At 42.2% G+C, this 20,085-nt stretch overlaps 1 protein-coding gene across 6 annotated transcripts in view; it reads right to left on the reverse strand.

Moving 5' to 3' along the window:
- Positions 1-20,085, reverse strand: part of LOC122866443 (sodium channel protein type 4 subunit alpha-like) — a 210,079-nt gene that overhangs the window by 36,362 nt on the left and 153,632 nt on the right. For 4 of the 6 annotated variants that reach the window (XM_044176090.1, XM_044176089.1, XM_044176092.1 and 1 more), the window contains 5 exons: positions 17,458-17,598; positions 17,150-17,270; positions 16,382-16,569; positions 5,243-5,290; positions 3,909-4,032 (listed from right to left, as the gene is read on the reverse strand). In XM_044176090.1, coding sequence (XP_044032025.1) covers positions 3,909-4,032; positions 5,243-5,290; positions 16,382-16,569; positions 17,150-17,270; positions 17,458-17,598 — 622 coding nt within the window. The remainder of the gene's footprint in view (positions 1-3,908; positions 4,033-5,242; positions 5,291-16,381; positions 16,570-17,149; positions 17,271-17,457; positions 17,599-20,085) is intronic. The other 2 variants (XM_044176091.1, XM_044176094.1) reach the window with 1 other exon arrangement.

The raw sequence follows: 20,085 nt of genomic DNA on the forward strand, positions 1-20,085 counted from the left end.
AACTACACGACCATGAGTTTAGATGTGCAGTAGCGTGGATGTACGAATCCCGGGACTCAATTTCTACAACTTCCAGACGGCCACAAACACACACTCCAACACGAACGGCTGCCTCCTAGTATTCACACACACACACACACACACACACACACACACACACACACAGCTGGTATCTGCCTGCTGTAGTTAGTCAATTTTTCTGGCCTTCTTCTGCAGCAGCTGGCCGACTCGCAGGAACCACACACACATGAACACACACAGTAAATGAGTGCTGTGTCAGCATGCTGGTGGTGCTGGTCCAGTGTGAGGGGACGGTGAGCTGAGTCAGGAGGGAAGCCAGGCGGCAGCAGCCGGCAGGAGGTCGAGCTCTGTTTCTGTCCCCAAAATCTGTTGATACCAGCAAGGTCAAAAGGTCAAAGTCCATCATCATCATCGTCTCATTTCCTGTCCTCTCTTCTTAAGTCTTCTACTTTTTTGATTTTCTTATTTTTTCATTCTTTATCGTCTACTTTTCGTTTTGTTTCATCTCATTTCCTTTTCACTTTTCTCCTGTCATCTATTGTCCTCCACTCTCCTTTTCTTTCATTTTGCATCCTGTCTTCTCGGTAGATTCGAGAGGAAACAATGACACCAGTCCAGCTTGTTCCGCACCTTTTCTTCACTTCTTTGTGTTTCTCTTCACGTCTCACTGGCTTGTGTCTTAAACATTTGTTGTTCCTCTCCTGTCTTCACTTTCTCTTCTCCTTTGTATTCTCTTCTGCAGTACGATACCTTTTCTTCTACTTCCCTCATAACTACTTTGCTCTTCTTTTCTTTTCCTTTCCTTTGCATTTTTCTTAGTTTCCTCTTCTTCCTTTTTCTCCTTCCTTTTGTTCCTTTGCCTTTTATCCTTCCATCCCTTTGCTTTTCTTTCCTCATCATGTACCTCACCTACTACTACAGACGTGCTGATGACAAAACTGTGGAGCGAAGGAAGAGTTTTGTTCATGTTTCATCCCTCTTCTGTCGGTGCTCCAGCAGCTGATCTGAGTCCAGCTGGTGATAAACGTCTGCTTGCTGTGAAGGACTCTGCTGAATCAGGAAGAACCAGGCGGCGTGTTGGGACAGTTGCGATAGACGCATCAATCTTCTAAATGAATCAAAGCTAATACAACATCTGCTATTTGGCAGGCGCTTTGATCCAAAGCACCTCTTACAGGGAACAGGCCTGCCTCTGGATTTACTCTGAGTGGAAAGTCAACCTGTAACTAGTTGTGGGCGATACAACAAAATTAGTTTTTTCTCTGATACCAATATCAATACCTGCATGAATGTCTTTTGTTGATTTTATAATGTAGCACAATGTTGTCTTGATTAGTAAATATTTCTTATTAACATTAATATTTCCCATTTTATTTCTTTGTGTGCTGTGTATTGTGTGCTTCGGTGTTGCATAGTGATGTCCTGTATGATATTATTACTAACACTAATATTCTCCTTTTTTAATCATTATTGCTCTGCTGATTGTACTGAGCCATCTAGCACTGGAAAACATGCGTTCAGAAATGTTCATATGTTCAGAAAGTGTCCAAAAATCTGTTGTCATATCTGTAAACGTGTGCGGTGTGGCCTTGTCAGCTAAACTGTTCTATGAGAATGCCGTCTCTGCCTGTTTATCAGTTTAAATCTCACATATACACAGATTTTTCTAGCTTCTTGCATGAAGCACACTGCAATGCGTTAACTGTGAACTGCAGTGGACGAGATCTAACTGAAGCGACTTTTAGATGCAGGGGGACATAAAATCCTGGAAATCAGGTTGTATTTTGGTATCAGATACGTGTATAACGGTATGTGCATTTGTCCTAAACCATCCAGTATCTGGTTACAGCTTGGAGTCTTACTAATGTAGTCACTGCAGGTGCTTTTTGTTGTTTTTGGTCTTTGGAGAGGGTTGGAAAGGGTCCAGCTGGCAGGCCCAATTCTTTCTGAGCTTTTTTTTTTTTAACCTCTGAAAGTCAATGAGCAATATCAATAAAATAATTCTGCTTGCATGTCTCTGTATCGTGGCCACGCTAGCTGTGCTGAAGACAAATCTCTGTGCTTCAGGAGGAAAGTGGCTGAGTCAGGAAAGAAACAAGGTGTTTGCTTTTCACCTGGGTTAGTCGGTGCAGGATCATAAATCTCATTATGAAAGTATTGGGGCAAGTAGGTGGTGGAATGGGCTTGTGGTTAGTGAAGCCATTATGTGACTCACAGTTTCAAACCCTGCAGCGAAAAAGAACCATGACCCACCAACCTGCTCACTTACTGTTCAATCATCACAAAAACAATCATGTATTTTGACGAATTAGACAATGATTGGAATAATCAGGATCACACTGACACACTACACCAAATGAACTACATGTGAAAGGGAAAAAAAAATGTTAGCAGACTGTCTTTGTACTCCATCACAGAGGTGAACGCAAAAAAGCTAGCCAACCACTTTCATGCCACTATAAACTGGATGAAATTTATCTCCTTATCTGCACAGAATATGTGATGATGATAACGTTTTTTGACCTGGCTGGCTGACAAGACACCACAGATTAATATAAACCAGATCCAAAATACCCCTCAAGAATCCAACAGATCATCTGATTTTCACATCTTCATGTCTACAACAAAATTCATAAATTATTACATTTATATCGCATAATTATAACATACTGGAGAAACCAATACAAATTAGTTTACTTGCCTTCTTTTCCTCACTTTTGAGAAGCTAGAAAACTTAAACACATCCAAATTAAACAACCATTTCCATCTTTGATTGTCTATTTCAGTTTTTTGTTGTCTCTTCTATCATCAGAGTCTGCACTTTAACGTTTTGCACTGGTGTTGTACACGCTGCAAAAACATTTTGGTCAGTTTTTGATACGCTAACATAACTGGGTAATATGTAAATGTGCAGCTGTGTTTCTGTCACAGTGACAGAAATAAATGTTGTCTTGTACTTGCAGTTCTTTGCCCACCAATAGAATACGTCACAGATTATCTCAGCTCTCTAAGGATTTCAATTCATTTCTGGTATTTCATTGGCTGTCGGGAGCCCAATAGTACTCCAGTGTTCCCCCAGCCTTTCTTTCTCTCCTATGTCTCTGTATGTGTGGCCATGCTAGCTGCTGAACTGGGTCTAAGACAAATATGTATGCTCTGGGGGGAAACTGGCTGAGTCGGGAAGGAAACAAGGTGTTTGCTTTTCACCTGGGTTAGTCGGTACGGCATCATAAATCTCATTATGAAAGTATTGGGGCAGGTGGGTGGTGGTATGCGCCTTTGTATGGTTTCATCTGGTTTTTCGCTCACTATATTTGCAGATAAATCAGAAAATGAATTATCCACATCCCTAATTTTTGTAGATGTGGCTAGCGTATATGTTTGTGTTAAGATGTCATGTCAGTTCTTTGGATCTATGAAGATGTTTCTTTTAAATTACAACCTCAAACCCATTTCTGTAGGGTATTGTTTCCATTACTGAGCAATCAATTTATATTTTAGTCAATATAGATGTCAGAATATAGCAAAAAAAAGCCTCTCAGAAGTTTCCAGACCACAGGGTAAAGCTTGTAAGCAGACCAACAGCCACACATATTAAATTTACAATGATATAAAACAATGAGTAAAGCAGCAAGTCCTTATATTTGAGAGGATGTTTGACATTTCTGCTTGATAAACAACCATTAATCAATTATCAAACTTGTGGTTCATTAATTGACTAATCGTTTCAGCAGCACATTTCTGGCTCTGAAACATCAGAATGTACTGAAACTGGCTAAATTGGCTGTAGTGTGAACGATTCTCTACAATGGTCAAAGGTCCTCCGAACTGTACTGCTGCTCTATGTATGTATATGTGTGTGTGTGTGTGCGTGCGCGCATGCTTACTGTCCGGGAAGCAGTTGTCGGGGTCCATGGCCTCTTCAGCCATCTCTGAGTATTCATCCTCTTCCTCTCCAGGCTTCCTCAGGTCCACCGTGCTGCCCTCCGATAGGCTGACATCGTCTTTCTGCTGAATAAAACAGCAGGAAACAGCCAATCAGATCCACCACAACCTCCTGTGACTGACTAATGGTTTCTAATTAATCTGAGGAAATCAGCAGGAAAAGCAACCGAGGAATCTATAACTCAGTGAATCCACCATACTCCCACCAAACAGACTGTAACTGTCTTTATGTTGGGAAAAACAACATATTTAAAGCTTATCAATCCACTGGAAATTAGTCTCAACATGGTGCCCTGTGATTGGTTAATAAATCAGGTTTAATTGTTATAGAATATTTTTTATAGTGGTACTGCTACTTTCACTTAAAATGATCACCCTGGTGTTATTTCATATTATTCTTATTCAATCAATCCCCATAAAAACACCAAAACCAACAACGTGTTAGTCCGTCTCTCAGTACTCTCTCACTTCCTGTCTGTGGCTCTCAGCTCCGAGCCCATTGGCTCCTACTGAAGATCTGAATCTTTAAAAAGGAATAATTCGACATTATAGAGAAATACGCTTATTCATTTTCTTGCCGAGAGTTAGATAAAAGATCAATACCTCTCTCAACGTTTGTACGTTATGAACGGAGCTGGAGTCAGTGATGTGGTTAGCCTAGCTTAGCATAAAGACTGGAAGCAGGGGGAATCAGCTAGCTTGGTTGTGTCCAAAGTTTAAAATACACCAAGTACTCCCAACTCCTCTAAAGCGCACTAATTAACACGGTGTATCTTGTTTGTTTAATCCGATAAAAAAAGAGAAATGTAAAACCAACAGTGTGTGGTTTTTGGTGGAGTTACATGTTTATCCATCCTGTGCAGTGTCTCTGGTGGTTGCCTGGCAACCTCAGGGTAATAACAAGGCTCTGGGAAGTCATTGTGCCAGGCCACGAGTGACACATTAACAGCATGTAACTCCATAAATACACAAAGTGGTGTTTTTACACTTTGTTTGTGTATGGATTAAACGAACGAGACACAGAATGTTAATCGGTGAGGTTTATTTGTCTTTTGTTTTATCTTGTGTTTGTCATCGCCTACCAAACCTGTTACAAATCACCTGTACGAAAACAACCGTCTCATCTGAAACAGCTACGGTTAAGGTTTGGTTAGCTTAAGGGACGAGAATGACTTGGTTAAAGTGATGGAAAAATCATGGATTGGGTTAAAGTTGGGGGAGGCTTCATGGTTAAATGACAGCAACATTCACTGCTGGTAGGAAACAGTAAACGAACCGGTCTTTGAGGCTTTATAACACCATCACGCTGCTTCCGCCTTTGCTCCTGACAAAGACAAACATATTTCACATGTCCGCTGGAAGTTTTTCACAATTAAACGTCATTATTGGGCATTTGCAGAAAACCCGTTGATGTGTTTAACAGTTTTTGGACAACAATGCAGCTGTATGGCACAGAGGGACAGGATATATCAGGCTTTGATACACAATACTTAGCAGGATCGGTTCACTGATGGTTTGGGTTTTATTAGTACTTAATAGTACTTGCATTAGTTGTGGTATCAGTACCAATACAAGTGTTGATGTAGGTATTATTTGAATAAAGTATGATTTGTGGTTGTGTGATCATCAGCATCATTTTGCTGCAGTCGGGGCTGAATGAGTCAGATTTAATGTTACATAACTGACAGGAATCCTGGCAGAGAAAACAGAGAGGCGTCACCTTCCAAGCCTCGCTCGCACCGCCAAGAAAACTGCCGTCTGTTCACTTTGACTCTGAGATCTGGACAAAACTAGACGTCAGGAAATCCCCCCTCATCCCCCCCCCATCCCAGCTGACATCAAAGGTCCCTGTTTGCTAAGCATCATGGGAGTTTAACTGTACAAAGAGAGGAGGGAGATGGAGGGATAGGAGACAGGTTTTCTGCTGAGGGCTGAGGAGGGAAATTTGGCAAGTTTTGTTGAATGTCTGGACAAAGACACAGCAGGGGTGTGTGTGTGTGTATGTATATGTGTGTGTGTGTGTGTGTGTGTGTGTGTGTGTGTGTGTGTGGACAGGTGAACTAACTACCTGAGTCAACAGCTAACTCATGAATACATTCAGAGTCTGGGAACAGAGAGCGGCCGCTGTGACGAATGCCAGCCTTGGACACACACACACACACACACACACACACACACACGCAAAGGTGAAGCCAAACGGACATGAATACACACCTAATCTCTGTCACACACTTACACGTGAAAAGAGATGCACACAAAAACTGGATAACACACACACACACACACGAGCAGCAGCCTTGGGCCAAAACCTCCTGACAGTTGACGTCCGTAATGAGGGGTTTAGATGTATTTCTATTCATAAGCTGTTTCTATTGTGCAGCCAGAGAGGAGCTGAAGGCGGTGAAACACATTCAGAGCCTGTTCAGTAATAAATCACGTGTAATCAGATTACTTTATCAAAGTAAAAGAACGAGATTTCAAGAGGTTTATCACAACTTGGGTCCTATTTTCATAGTTTCGTCCGTCATGTCTGTCAGTAAGAATAATATTGCACTCACAGAGTTAACAGCTGAACGGTGACGTCACTAAAAACAAGTCAGAAGGGTCAAGAAACAAGATCAGTCAGACGACCGGACTGGTTGGAAACAAACCAACAGTTTATCCAAAATTAACTAAAACACTTTATTTGGGGGTCAAACTGAAATAACCATTGCACGGGACAACAGTGCACACAACTGCAGTAAGTACAGTAGGTCAAAGTTAAAGCAGGAAGTGGGTCTGTAAACCGGGATGATGTTTACAACGGACAGTTTGGGACTTAACTGATTGCCTATATTTTCTCTTCCAAATAACTGCAGTTACAGTAAAAACAGGTTTTAATCTGTTTTTATCTGTGTGTGTGTGTGTGTGTGTGTGTGTGTGAGAGAGTGTGTGAGTATTCAGTAAAGAGCATGTGTTGTAAGCTGGCTGGCATGTCCGTCATCTCTCCAGTCACACTGATGCCACAGGATGCATCCTTCACCTACTCTTCATCAGTCTGTGTGAGTGTTTTCTATTAATACTTCATCCGTTATTGAGGAAGATCAGATTGAGGGACACACACACACACACACACACACACACTCCCATTTAACACTGTAAAGCCAAACACAGACAGCAGACTGGAAAACCAGAGTTTTGTGTATTTACGTGTCCTTTTCAGGTAGTTCAGCCAGCGGCTGCCATAGTGACAGCAGACATTTCAGTCATTCATCGTTAAAGTGAAGCGCATCGCGTGGTTGGTCTCCACCAGGCAGGGGGAATGGCATGTTCACCGCTAACGAGGACGCACGCGGCATACTTCGTCTCTCTCTGCAGTCGGACGTTTTGCATGTTTTTGTGGTAACAAATGCAGAAGTAAGTAAGCGGAGAGAAAGAAAAAGAGAGAAGAGGACGAAGAGAGGCAAACAGAATGACAGAGAAAACAACAGAGATTGATGGGTGCAGATATGCAGAGTGAGCATGAAATCTAAAACAGATCATGCAAAGATGAACTTCCCCAACACTGAAGAGAGGGGGTTCAGCTGGCCAGACTACAGCTTTATAGTTTGTGTTTAATTAGCTTTCTGCAAACACATATGGCTTGTAGAGTAGTAAACATAACATTTAAGGAGCTAGCTAAATTAACGAATATTTAACATTTTATTAAGATTTTTAGCTGGTTTCAAAAAATCTCAAAGCCATTTTTGCTGACCCTATTGCCTTTTTTGGGGGTTGAAACAAGCTAATTTAATATTTTGCTTGTTTGTAGAGCATGATTGGTTGTAGTGTGTGTGTGTGTGTGTGTGTGTGTGTGTGTGATGAAAGTCTACAGGCTGCAGGTTGTGTTGCAGGAGAACAGTGGCAGGAGTGTGTTTTGATGTTGACTGTTTCATAACAGACAAGAGAAATCAAAGCAGAGCTGCGGCACCTGTCTCTGCAGACAACACCTGTACATCTGTTAGCCGGGGCCTGAACTCGACAGGGGCCACAGGTTGCCAGCTCGAGACTGCGGGGGCGGGAGGAGGGTCACAGTCAGTTTTACAAGCTGCCATTCCAGGGCAGCAGACACACACACACACACACACACACACACACAGCAGCTGTGGACAGAGCATACCTGGCAATTAAACGCAGGAAAATAGAGTCACAAACACACACGCTCAGGTGTTTATAACACGGCCGTCATTGCTGCTTTTAAACTTTTAAGGCTTTATGGGCTTTTTGAGGGTTTGGGGCAGAAGTGACACACACACACACACACACACAGTCCTGGGCGTTTATTACACTTGCTATTGCACTTGTAGCCTAATGTCTCCTCGTTCCAGTCCTCTGAATCTGAACTGGCGTCTAACTGGTTCGGGTCCAGGCTGATTCTTGTTCAGGGTGGATTAGTGCTCCAGCAGAATCCGCGCTCTTGCTGTAGAGAGTCTCTGACATGAAATCTGAGAAAAGTAGCCTGTTTGAAACTAAACTCAACAAAGAAAGCTGTGAAACGATAAACAGGCAAAAGGACTGATTAGACACTGTTCATTAAAACAGTTCATGGATACAAATATGTAATAACTTCTTTAAAAAGGGTTTAAATGATCTAACTGTAAGACAGCACCTGTAGCACGGTCAGAGCATGAATATGTGAAGGGCAACTTGTAATGATGTCACTGTAAACACTCCAGTCTGACCTTTGTCCTTGGCTTTTGACCGTGCCCACCTCCACCAGCTAATTCATGCTTTATGAGACAGTAAAACCACGTTCAGTGATTTATGACACTATTAAAGCGCAGGTCAGCTATTTAATCATTACATAACCAAACATGGGGGCTATTAAAACGGAGTGCTGGAGCAGCTTAACAGCTTCTATTTACAGTGAGCCGTTTGTGTACCGTAAATAAATTGCATACAACAGACCTGGAGGGAGAGGAGAGATGGGGCGAGAGATATAGAGAGGTGGAGAGGGAGGGAGAGGATGATAGCAGAGGAAAAAAGAAAGAAATTACAGCTGGGGGAGAGGTAGAGATAACAAGAGAGAATGAATGAATGTGCATCCCGTGGCACTGAGCAGCACTGGCTGGCATTGTTAGCATTGCCGTTACCTTAGCTGCTCTCTGCCGATACACGAGTGTCATGTTTTTGCGTTTATAGATAAACAGATTTTTGATAAGCCTGAAGAATATAAACCCGGTAGGTCTCTGAGATCTTTAAGAAGCAGTCAGCACCTCGAGTCAGAGCGAAGCGCAGTGAAGCAGCAGGTAGCGGTGCACAGATGGAACCAACTTTGGCGTCTTTCAAATCTGAATTCATTTTCATTAATTTGGTTCATTAGTTTTCTCTTCTACATTTTAATATCCGTTGTTAAATTTGAGGCAAGTTATTACTGCACTGTAACTGCACTGTATGTATATTTGTATTCTACTGATCTTTTCCTCTTTATTGAGTTTTACATGTTCTAATGCATTGCATTGTCTTACATAAGCGCACTTAGAATTGCCTTTGTTTGAAAGATGCTGTACAGATAAACATGCCCTGCCTTTACTGGGAAAGGAGGCGTGCGCTAAACATAAACATATGGTACTTAACAGATGAAACCTAAACCTGCGTTTTCCAGTAAATGTTCCACTAAATATTATTAATTTCAGTGAGAAATTCTGCAAAACAAATAGACTGGTTTAATAAAAAAAGACTTTACGAGCTGGAGGATTATCAGTGCATTTAAAAAAACAAAAAAACCCTTTAGTTTAACATCAAGCATCAAAAGAAAGGAAGAAAGAAAGAGACAAGAAAGAAAGAAAGAAAAGAAAGAAAGAAAAGAAAGAAAGAAAAAGAAAGAAAGAAAGAAAGAAAGAAAGAAAGAAAGAAAGAAAGAAAGAAAGAGAGAGAGAAAGAGAACATTGGCTCAGTCTTGGTATGTTGGAGTTAGATGAGGACTGAATCAAACAGATATCACTGAGCTGCGACCTGAGAACTGACCGGCACGCTGCTATACAACTGCTACCTCGCTCTGCCATTTTCACTCTCTCCCCTCTCTCTGTCTTTTATTCTCTTTTTCCCCCTCTTAAGACTTACAGTAGCTTTTACTCCCGTTAGGTTAATTGTGTTGGTTTTTTGGTTTTTCAGAGTAGTGTCCGAGTCTCACAGGCGGAGAATGAAATTAGCACCTGCCAAATACAGGCTACATTTCAGGTCACCTGCCACCATGGCAGATAGGCTTTTCTTATGTTAATAAATATGTTTTTTGCCATTCTTAAGTTATGAATAGTCAGGGATTAAGGTTATATATGATATATTCATTATTTCCACTGTCAGGTACCACTGACTCAGTATTCACAATTCTGAAGTGTTCTACATGTATTTCAGAAGTGGCAGACAAAAAAAATTGAGTGGCTGGTAGAAATGTTCAGAAACATGGCAGGTGAGGAAAAGACTTAATTTCAGACCCTGCTCTCAGGTCAGGCCAAAGTCATAAAGGTCAGGTTCAAATCAGACAACTTGTGGCTGACTCAGTGTAGTCATATCTGAGTTATAAAAGTCATGTCCGAGTCACAGAGGTCATGACTCTGAAAGAAGAACAGGTCCAAATCTTAAAAGCCTGAGTCATAGAGGACATGTCCCAGTCACAGAGGTAGGGTCTGACTCAAAAAAGTCCGTTTTGAGTTCAAGAGGTCATATCCGAGAAACAAAAGTCAAGTCCTAGTCATATCTGAGTCACGGAGTTCATGTTAGAGTCCTAAAGGTTACGCCCAAGTCACAGAGGTAATGTCTGAGTAATGGTGACTGATGCTCAGGAGGAAGAGCAGGTTGTTCACCAGGGTTGACATGTTGAAGTGTCCTTGGGCCCCAAACTGCACCCGATGGGCAGGCCAGCACCTTGTAGTAGGTCGCTGCCATCGGTGTGTGAGTGCTTGTGTGAATGAAAGGCAAATTGTAAAGCGTTTTGGATAAAAGTGGTATATAAATGCAGCCATTTACCATTTCACAGAGTGTCAGAGTCCGATTCATAAAAATCATGTCCAGGACACAGATGTCATATCCATACCATAAAAGTTATGTCCGTGTTCATAAAGATAATGTCCAAGTCAAGAAAGATCACGCTTGGGTCATCGTGGTCTACTCCTTCACATGTACCTTGTTGTTCTGATGCAGTTCTCACTGAAGTTTCTGGTTTCAATCACCAGACCAGATCCCCTCCTGACATAAACAGCACGAAGTTTTCCTTAAACCAGGCACCAAACACCAAAGCGCAGACTGAGGTTGTGTTGGGCAGCTCTCAGCGAGACTGTGAAGCAGGACGGTGCTGAGGTTGCACACTCAGCTAGACCTGGACTAGACTACAGAGAGAGAGATCGAGCCGTACTTGAACCAAGCTGCTGACTAACCTTGTTTGGATATCAGCAGCACCTTCTTGCTGGTACATTATTTAACTGCCTATGTAGGTCACGAGCTGGCAAACACGTTTGAAATAATAATAAAAAAATATAAAAAAAATCACGTTTACCTGAGCCAGCGAGGACGTTCACCAAACACAACACCCGCATGAATAATTTAGATGTCAAAATATTACGTATTTAACAAAAAACAAAGCAGCCATGTGTATTACTCATGGCAAAAACGCCTGTGTGTGTAAAAGTACCAAAGACTCATTTATTCTTTCTGCAGTTACAATATTAGTCATATTGCTCTCACTGAAGCTGCTGCGTCTGTAAGATCAACAATAATGATGTGATCGAAGGCTTTATGGTATTTATCATATTACACAAATATGAGCATGTACTATATGTATTGATGTTTTAGACTCTTGTCTTTTCTGTCATTGTGGTCATTTTCACAAAAACATCCAGTCATAAAAATAATCAAGGAAAAATGCACAATACGTGAACAATATGGTGCCTCCGGTGAGGAAGGTGTCAAAGTGACAAAACCAAATTTACAAAATTGCCCAGGTAAACCTAAAGCGCTGGTGATCTGTGCTCGTTTGTTATGCTAGAGAGACGGGGGGAGAAGTCAACAGCGCCACCTACAGATGGTTGAATAAATGTAGTGGAAGACTGATCACACTACTTCCTGCGTTGACACTGAACATTGGCACTGGACGTAATTTGAGAGATGCAGAATCGTCCAATATTGACGTAATTCCCCCGGGATACTGGGCTGGGGAGATGACTCAGATCTGGCTTCTGTCACTTGTACATGAACTTAATGACATGAATTTCATGACATGGATGTGAAACATGGAAATTTGGTTGGGAAAGTATTTATGGGCCCCCTAAAAGTTTCTGCAGAGACGTTTCCTGCTTCCCTCAGTTGGTCTAGCGAGCCTCAACAGCGACATTTCAAGTAGCCTGTACAACAGATGATTCACTCACACATTAAAGGAGCTATATGTAGGAATTGGCCACCTGCCGAATTCATACTCCAAACATACTGGGGGGCAGCATATCACCAGAAAGTTGGCGTGTCCACCCCTCTCGTAAGAAACAAGGAAATGCGCAGTCCCTCCCATAGGTCTTTCTGTCTTTCAACAAACACCTAACTTAGCAAACATATTAACACTGTCAGTAAGTAGCTACCTTTATAAGCTACTGCTAAATAGCCAACGTTAGCATTAACAGCTGTTTACTTACCAGTCTAGAAGAAACGTTGCGAGTTCAGCATCAAACTTCATCTCTTTACTCACCAAGAGCTGTCTCCAGCGGTGGAAAGCAACGCCAATGTTAACTCTTGTTTTGCTTCTATTTCTATCACTTCTTTCTTTGCCGCTGAACGCCGTTTCTTTCCCTTGGGGCGGCGCTACTTCTTCATCCTCTCATGTGGAACGGAGGGCAGACTGGACGCTACAGTGACTCATTATCGCCTCAAGGTACAAAGTGCATTACAGGACGGGCCGGGGCTAGCTGGTGGGCATGCTAACTTCGGTAGATATCTCTGCAACACAATACATAGACGTCTTTGACGTAACGTCAAAACTCTTACTTCTTCACTTTCTGCTGATAATTTCAGTTAATTTTTGAATGTTTTTAACAAAAATTCTTACATATAGCTCCTTTAACACAATCCCTTTCTAAACATGACAATAATTTGATTGTTGAACTGGAAACTGTGGCAGCTTTTCTAGAAACATTATCAAATTTCTCCTAAACTATCCACCAAACCCAGTTTCTGAAGACATCTTCTGTGAGACAGAAACTCACATCATATGTAGTATCACTTTATTTCTACAATGGCTGGGCTAAATTGTTCAGGAGGGTCAGGGAAAGTTCAAAGCATGTCAGGAAACACTTTCCTTAGCTCACCGACTGCTACTCAACATAGTTCAGTTCACAGTTTCCAAACATCCACAGTGAGCTGGGAAGAAATCAGGGGATTTGAGGTGAAATAAGAAAATCAGAGAGTGAATTGAATTAAAGACCAGTGATGTGGAACATGAAGAACATGAGGATGGGGATAAAAACATGGGTCAACATGGGTCCGCTCCTCTCCTTTGTGTTCTATGTTGAATGTTCAACTCAATTAAGAGCAGAAGAAATAAAGTAAGCGACATGTTACAGAGGGAGAGAGAGAAAACAGCCCGGCTGCGTCACACACACACACACACACACACGCTGGAAACAAAGCTTGATGCTGAAGAGTTGTGAAAGCAGTGATGCTCTTTGACTCCCCCTCTCTCTGTTGTCCCCGCCCCCACACCAGCCTCATCTCTCTCTCTCTCACACACACACACACACACACACACACACACAGACTCTCCCTCGCTCTCTCTCTGACTCGACAACAGACGTTTTGGGGGGAAAATATGCTCTTGAGTTTTGTTCTATTTACGCTGCCCTTTCATATTAGGTCAACGTGTGTTTTGGTGTGTCTCTGTGTTTATGTGTTTGTGTGCGTTTATGCGTGTGTGTGTTTATGTGTTTGTGTGTGTGTTCTGCAGCTCTCACTGCATTTGCATGTTTCACCTCGTGGCTAACTGGCTACTGCACCATGCACACACAGAGACAGACTGACGCTCGAATGGATCGGCTTGTCTGCATAACTTTACATTTGCCTGTTATTGTACATGTTGCTGTACGTGGTTGTGTGTTCGTTCCGTATGCATGAATAAAGTTTGTTACAGTAAATTAGAGTAGTGAGAGAGAGGCAGGTGTACAAACATGGATGACGGAGCAATAGTTTCAGACCTTTTTTAAATCGTGTCCCCTTGACACATGTTTGATAAGGTATGTATCAATAGAGAGATTTTTCTTTGGAAATTTGTTAAACTTCAACAAGTTTAGAGGCCAGAAGGGATAAAACGTCTCAATATTTCACAACAAAACTGATTATAGAAAAGTTATAAAAAAATGTTCTCCTGTGAATCATCTCAGGACACCTTAGATTTATCTTGTGACACCTTTGGGGGTCCCGACCCACAGGTTGGGAATCACTGTGATAGAGGGACATAGAGAGAGGGGGGGAGAGAGAGAGAGAGAACAGGTGCAAAACATGATTAAAGAGGAGAGGCGATGATGAACTGAGTCAGCACAGGTGTGTACACACACACACACACACACACACACACACAGACAGAGAGAGACACAGCACGACACAAATCTGTCATTTCATGTTAGATACAAAGAGAGGAAGAGAGAGGAAACAACTTAACATCTCCTCTCCCTCTTCTTTTTCTCCTCCTGCTGCCTCAACACACGACATACAACACACATACACGCATGCGTACAACATACACACACACACACACACAAACACCCAGTAAGACATTTTAGCTTCGCGAGTTTTTAGGGAGGTATCAGACTATTTGAAAAATGTGACACAACTGTACAAAGAACATACACACACACAGACACAAGCGCACACACAAGGTGTCTGTGGCTCAGTTGGACTTTTGTCCTGTGAATAGATGAAGAGAGACAGGAGGCGCACACACACACACACACACACACACACACACACACACACACACACACACACACACACACACTAACTCATACTCTCAACTCACAAAACACGAGAAATAACTTGCATCACAACCACAGATGCACCCACACGTACACACACACTTACCAACTCATACTCTCAACTCACAAAACACACACACAATAATATACACCCTTTTAGCACAAACACATCACACACGCAGCGTTGCAGAGTGAGAAAAATGCCGGACCATAATGCACTGCCTGAGGCCTCCAGTTCTATCTGAGGGAACCTCTTACTGTGTGTGTGTGTGTGTGTGTGTGTGTGTGTATGTGTGTGTGTGTGTGTGTGCGTGTGCGTGCGTGCTATGAATTGAGGCATTACAAATATGCTGTTTATAGAAACAGAGCGAGGCAGTCTGTTTACATAGGCTAAAATATTCAGAATATGTTAACCCGATGAATAATATTAATAACATTTTGAATAGCGTTTCCATGTAATTTCCATGTCAATATTTATTCAACTTCATGAGGTTTTTGTCAAAGTTACTTTGGCTTCTTGTGACAACGCAGATATGAGCAGGGACTGTTTCAAACGGCTCCTCAGTGGTGCGTTCAAGGAAGCTCAGACATCTGAGACTTTGTATGTACGGAAAAGCCACGAAGACAAAAAATACTGTAAGAAACACACAGACAATGCGAGAATCTGGTTGTTTCTTTGAATCCACCACCCAGAAGAATTTGTAAAATCGGCCCCTGGTAACAGCCACAACAGCGCGTGACGATGACTTTTGTTAAAAATAAATAAATAAATTGGCAGACCAATTGATAATGAAAATAATGTTTGTTGCAGCACTAATTGTCCATTTTGTTTAAACTGTTTTAGACAGTTGTTGATTCAGCTGTATGATAGATTTGGAGGCTGTAGTTTGTCCTGCTGTTGAATATAATACTGAATAAATAAAACTGGAAAAAGTGCTGAATGTGATGAATTTTCTACCTGCATTATGTTTCAAGTCTCTTCAAGTTAGAAATTAATTGAAACCAGTAGCTGCATGGGAGGAAGGAAATTATTGAAAAAACTCTCAGCAAGACAAAACCCCAAAATACTAAAACTCCTCAAACACTCAAGTAAAGTACAAGAGTGTCGAAATTCTACTCATGTACAGTACTTTAAATGTTCTTAGTTATATTCGATCATTGTATAGAACGCCATGTTTTATTTAAATGTAGATGTAAGGGTTAATGAACTGACCTAAACTCAAAGTCCACACACACACACACACACACACACACACACACACACACACACACAGACCAGCTGACAGACCGGCAGTCGTTAGATGGTAACCTCAGGGGGGAACAACAGCTGACTCACACACACACACCTGAGCTTGTTTACGTCAGACACAGGTGCATGTGTGTGTGTGTGTGTGTGTGTGAACTAGAAAGCCACACAGTCAGATCAGTAGACAGTCAGATCTTCTCCCTACCTCCTCCCTCTCCTCCTCTTCCTCGGAGGCCTCGCTCTGCTCCTCCTCCCCCTCCTCTTCCTCATCCTCCTCCTCCTCTGGGAACTCCACGTCCGACTCTCCGGGGGCGATGGGGACGCTGATAGTCAGGTTGGGGTTCGTCATGTAGCTGTCGTCCTCCGGCACCACGTACTTCTCTACATGACGGCCTGGGACGGAGACGACGAGACAAACAGATTGGATGTCGTTAACTTTATATCTTAATTGATGAAACAGTGTTAAGTTTTCTTAATCCATTAATCCAAAAGGGCTCACACCAGGACAAACAGACCCAGACCAAAAGTACACTAGTATGTGGACAGAGGTGTCCACATACTTTTGGCTATATAGTGTATTTCTCAGCAGAGTGACACGGCTTTATAACGTCACAGACCAAAACGATGCTGGGGCTCGCTTGGGTTTTTGCAGCAGCGTCTTTCAAAATGTCCAACTTGAAATGTTTATGTTTCATTATTATTTGTTTTCTGTGTTTGATTTTAATGACAGCAGAGATGATAAATACTATATTTTTTGCCATGTGACTGAAATATCAGATTTCCCAGCGTCCTTGAATGCTCCCAACTGTGAAACTGACCCTGCCAGAATCAGCTGTATGATGCTGGATACTGAGGGACGGAAAGGCGCTCACAAGAATATTATGGGAAGAGGAGAAGTCTGAATCTGTGTTTGGTGGCGAAAGAAACATGGTCTGTGTGTGTGTGTGTGTGTGTGTGTGTGTGTGTGTGTTACCTATGACAGCTCCATTGGCCTCAGTGTGGATGGTACTCAGGCGTTTGAGCTTCATCATGGCTTTGGCCTCCTTTCGCTTCTGACGCCGACGCTTCAGGTTCCCGTTGAAGAAATCCACCACCTGCATCACACGCACACAGAGAAAAGAAAAGACAGCATGAGACGTAGAACAGAGAGAGAACGTAATTCAGCTCTTGAAGCTCTTGAGTGTCAACTGGAAGCTCTACAAGACTGGCTCGCAGGTTTATAAACAGGTATACTGACTGTCAGACAGTCTGTAGAGCCGACAGGTGCAAGCAAACAGGTACCTGTCTGCGGCACCAGGCCAGGCCTCTGGTGATCCTGTGGATGGCGATATGCAGGTTGTTCATCTCCCCGTCGTCGTCTGGAGCTGACAGGTTGTCAGAGCTGAAACTGCTGAGGAGCAGAGCCAGGAAGAGGTTCAACAGCTGGAGACAGAGAGAGAGAAGGCGTCAAAACTTTAGTTTAAGAGTTGGGAACGTGGTAACAAGAGTTCCAGCTGCTCTGACATCTGTACAGCGAGATTACGTCGTTATCTACGTCGTTAAAAACATGCAAAGGCCTTCTGGCTACAACGGCAGTGGATTGTCTCAGGTAGCCGCAATGAACCTGAAATGCATCCTGTGGACACTGGGGGTAACAAACGTCATGCTAGCGGCTCTGTGAGGCTGTTCTTAGGCACAGCGGTGCTACATGCTAACATCAGCATGCTAACATGCTCACAACGATGGTGCTAGCGTGTTGATGTTTAGAAGAAGTCATATTTACCATGCTCATCATCTTAGGTTAGCATGTTAGCATGCTAAAATTTGCTATTTAGCACTAAACAAAGTATGACGGCGCTAGATGAGAAGTCAGACGATCACCAAGTTATTACAGATCAACCTGAGGGAACCATGAATTTGTGTACCAAACTCAACGATAATCCAATAATTGTTGAGGTATTTCGCTAAAAAGCTAAAATGTCAACCTGCTGGTGGTGCTAGAGTCACCAAAGTCATCAGTAAACATTGTCTGGGAGGCATGAATGTACAAATTTGTGCGCCAATCCATGTGGTAGACTCCAGACAAGTCACTAAATAAGTACAAACTTTGACCTGCTAGTGGCGCTACAGGAAAAGTCAGGGGATCACCAAAGTATTGAGAAAGTCTCCCCCAGGGACCTCGAATATCTGAACCACATTTCATGCCAATCCATCAAAAAGATGTTTCAATCTTGACCAAAGTGGTGGACCGATCAAAACTGCCATCCATAGAGCCATGTGGCTAGCATGGCTAGAAGCAGCTGTTTGTTCTGCGTCACACTTTCAGATTGTGGTTGAGATGAACGCTTCAGCCTCCATCACCAGGGAGCGTGTGCTAACGTAGTGGTCCAAGTGTTCACGAAATGCTTGCGTGAGTCACATACAGAAACTCGAGGAACATAAATCAACTTCTGTGCAGCAACCAGAAAACACAAATCACCAGACGCTGCTCGTCTCCCGTCCGTCTGCCTTCCTACACACATAGTATACACACACACACATATACTGTACACACACACACACACTCTCTCTCTGTGGTATCATAGTCTCCAGTGCAGGTTGATTATTCAGTGTGTGCTGAATAATGCCTGAGACTCTTGGTAACTGATCACTAAGTCGGAGTGCTGCTCTTAGCCAGATTGGCTTCACTTTAACCACAGCTGAGTGTGTGTGTGTGTGTGTGTGCGCGCTACAGTAGGTACATCAGCAGGACTCGCTACAGGCTGCTGCAGAGAAAGTGATGTTCTCTATGTTTGCCAGAAATTAAAACCAACAAAAAAAGTTGCTGGTTTGATTTTCAAAACAATGTAACAGCCAGAAATCCGTCCCTCAAAACATCAGCCTGCTTTCTGATGAGTGTCACACTCACATACACACAAACACTCAGAGCTGTTCAGGTCTCAGCCGCCACTGGACGTGTCCAAACACGCTAAATGTGAAGTTTGAAATATTCTAAATCTTTTTCTATAATTTAAGTAAAACTTATTGTAACAGCTGCCATTTTACATTCAGTGTGTGTGTCCTAGTTCATTTTAAAACTTACAGTTCTCAGCTATTTGTTGCCTTGTGTTAGTTGACTTGCCAGTGAGGTTTCAAGACACACACACACACACACACACACACACACACACACCATGCAGGCTGGATGTCCCACAGCTGGTTGGTTGTTAAGAAGACTGGAACCAGCAGCTTCCCAGTTTCTGGGTGTGTAAGAGGAAACTTCATCAGGAAGCAACCTTTGACCTGTCTCTGTGTGTGTGTGTGTGTGTGTGTGTGTGTGTGTGTGTGTGTGTGTGTGTGTGTGTGTGTGTGAGAGTGTGTGTGAGTAATGGAGCCTTTGATCCATTTTTTAATTTCACAAATTTGCTTCAAAATCTGCTTTACATTTGGTTATATACTTTTGATTGCTCCAGGAAACAAAATAAACTCCAGATCTACAGACTATTGTATAAATCACTGTTTGTCTAAATTATTATAATTTATTACTTGAAACTGTTTTTTATGTTAAATCTTAAAGGTTCAAAGTTTAAAAACGGTTTAAAATGTTTAAAATAAAAATTCCTAATTTACTTTTACTTTTGATACTAAATGGTGACTTTTAATTTGACTTTTGTCACCCTCGAACTAAATATGTTAACTTCTACTTAAATACACATTTAAAATCACTTTTATACCATCGTAACATAACTTCTGTTCAGTGTGTGTACATGAGCGGGAGGGTAATCAATATAAACATTAGACAATGTGTGTGTGTGGATGTGTGTGCGCTGCACGTGACACATTAAGTGTGCGTGTTTGAGTGTGTGCTTGTGTGTAATTTTACTTGTGTAAATGTGTATGTCTGAAAGAGAAAAAAAGAAGTGTTAGTTAATGTCTATTTCTGTGTGTGTG

Source organism: Siniperca chuatsi, linkage group LG19 (assembly GCF_020085105.1).
Source record: "Siniperca chuatsi isolate FFG_IHB_CAS linkage group LG19, ASM2008510v1, whole genome shotgun sequence".
Lineage (NCBI taxonomy): Eukaryota > Metazoa > Chordata > Actinopteri > Centrarchiformes > Sinipercidae > Siniperca > Siniperca chuatsi.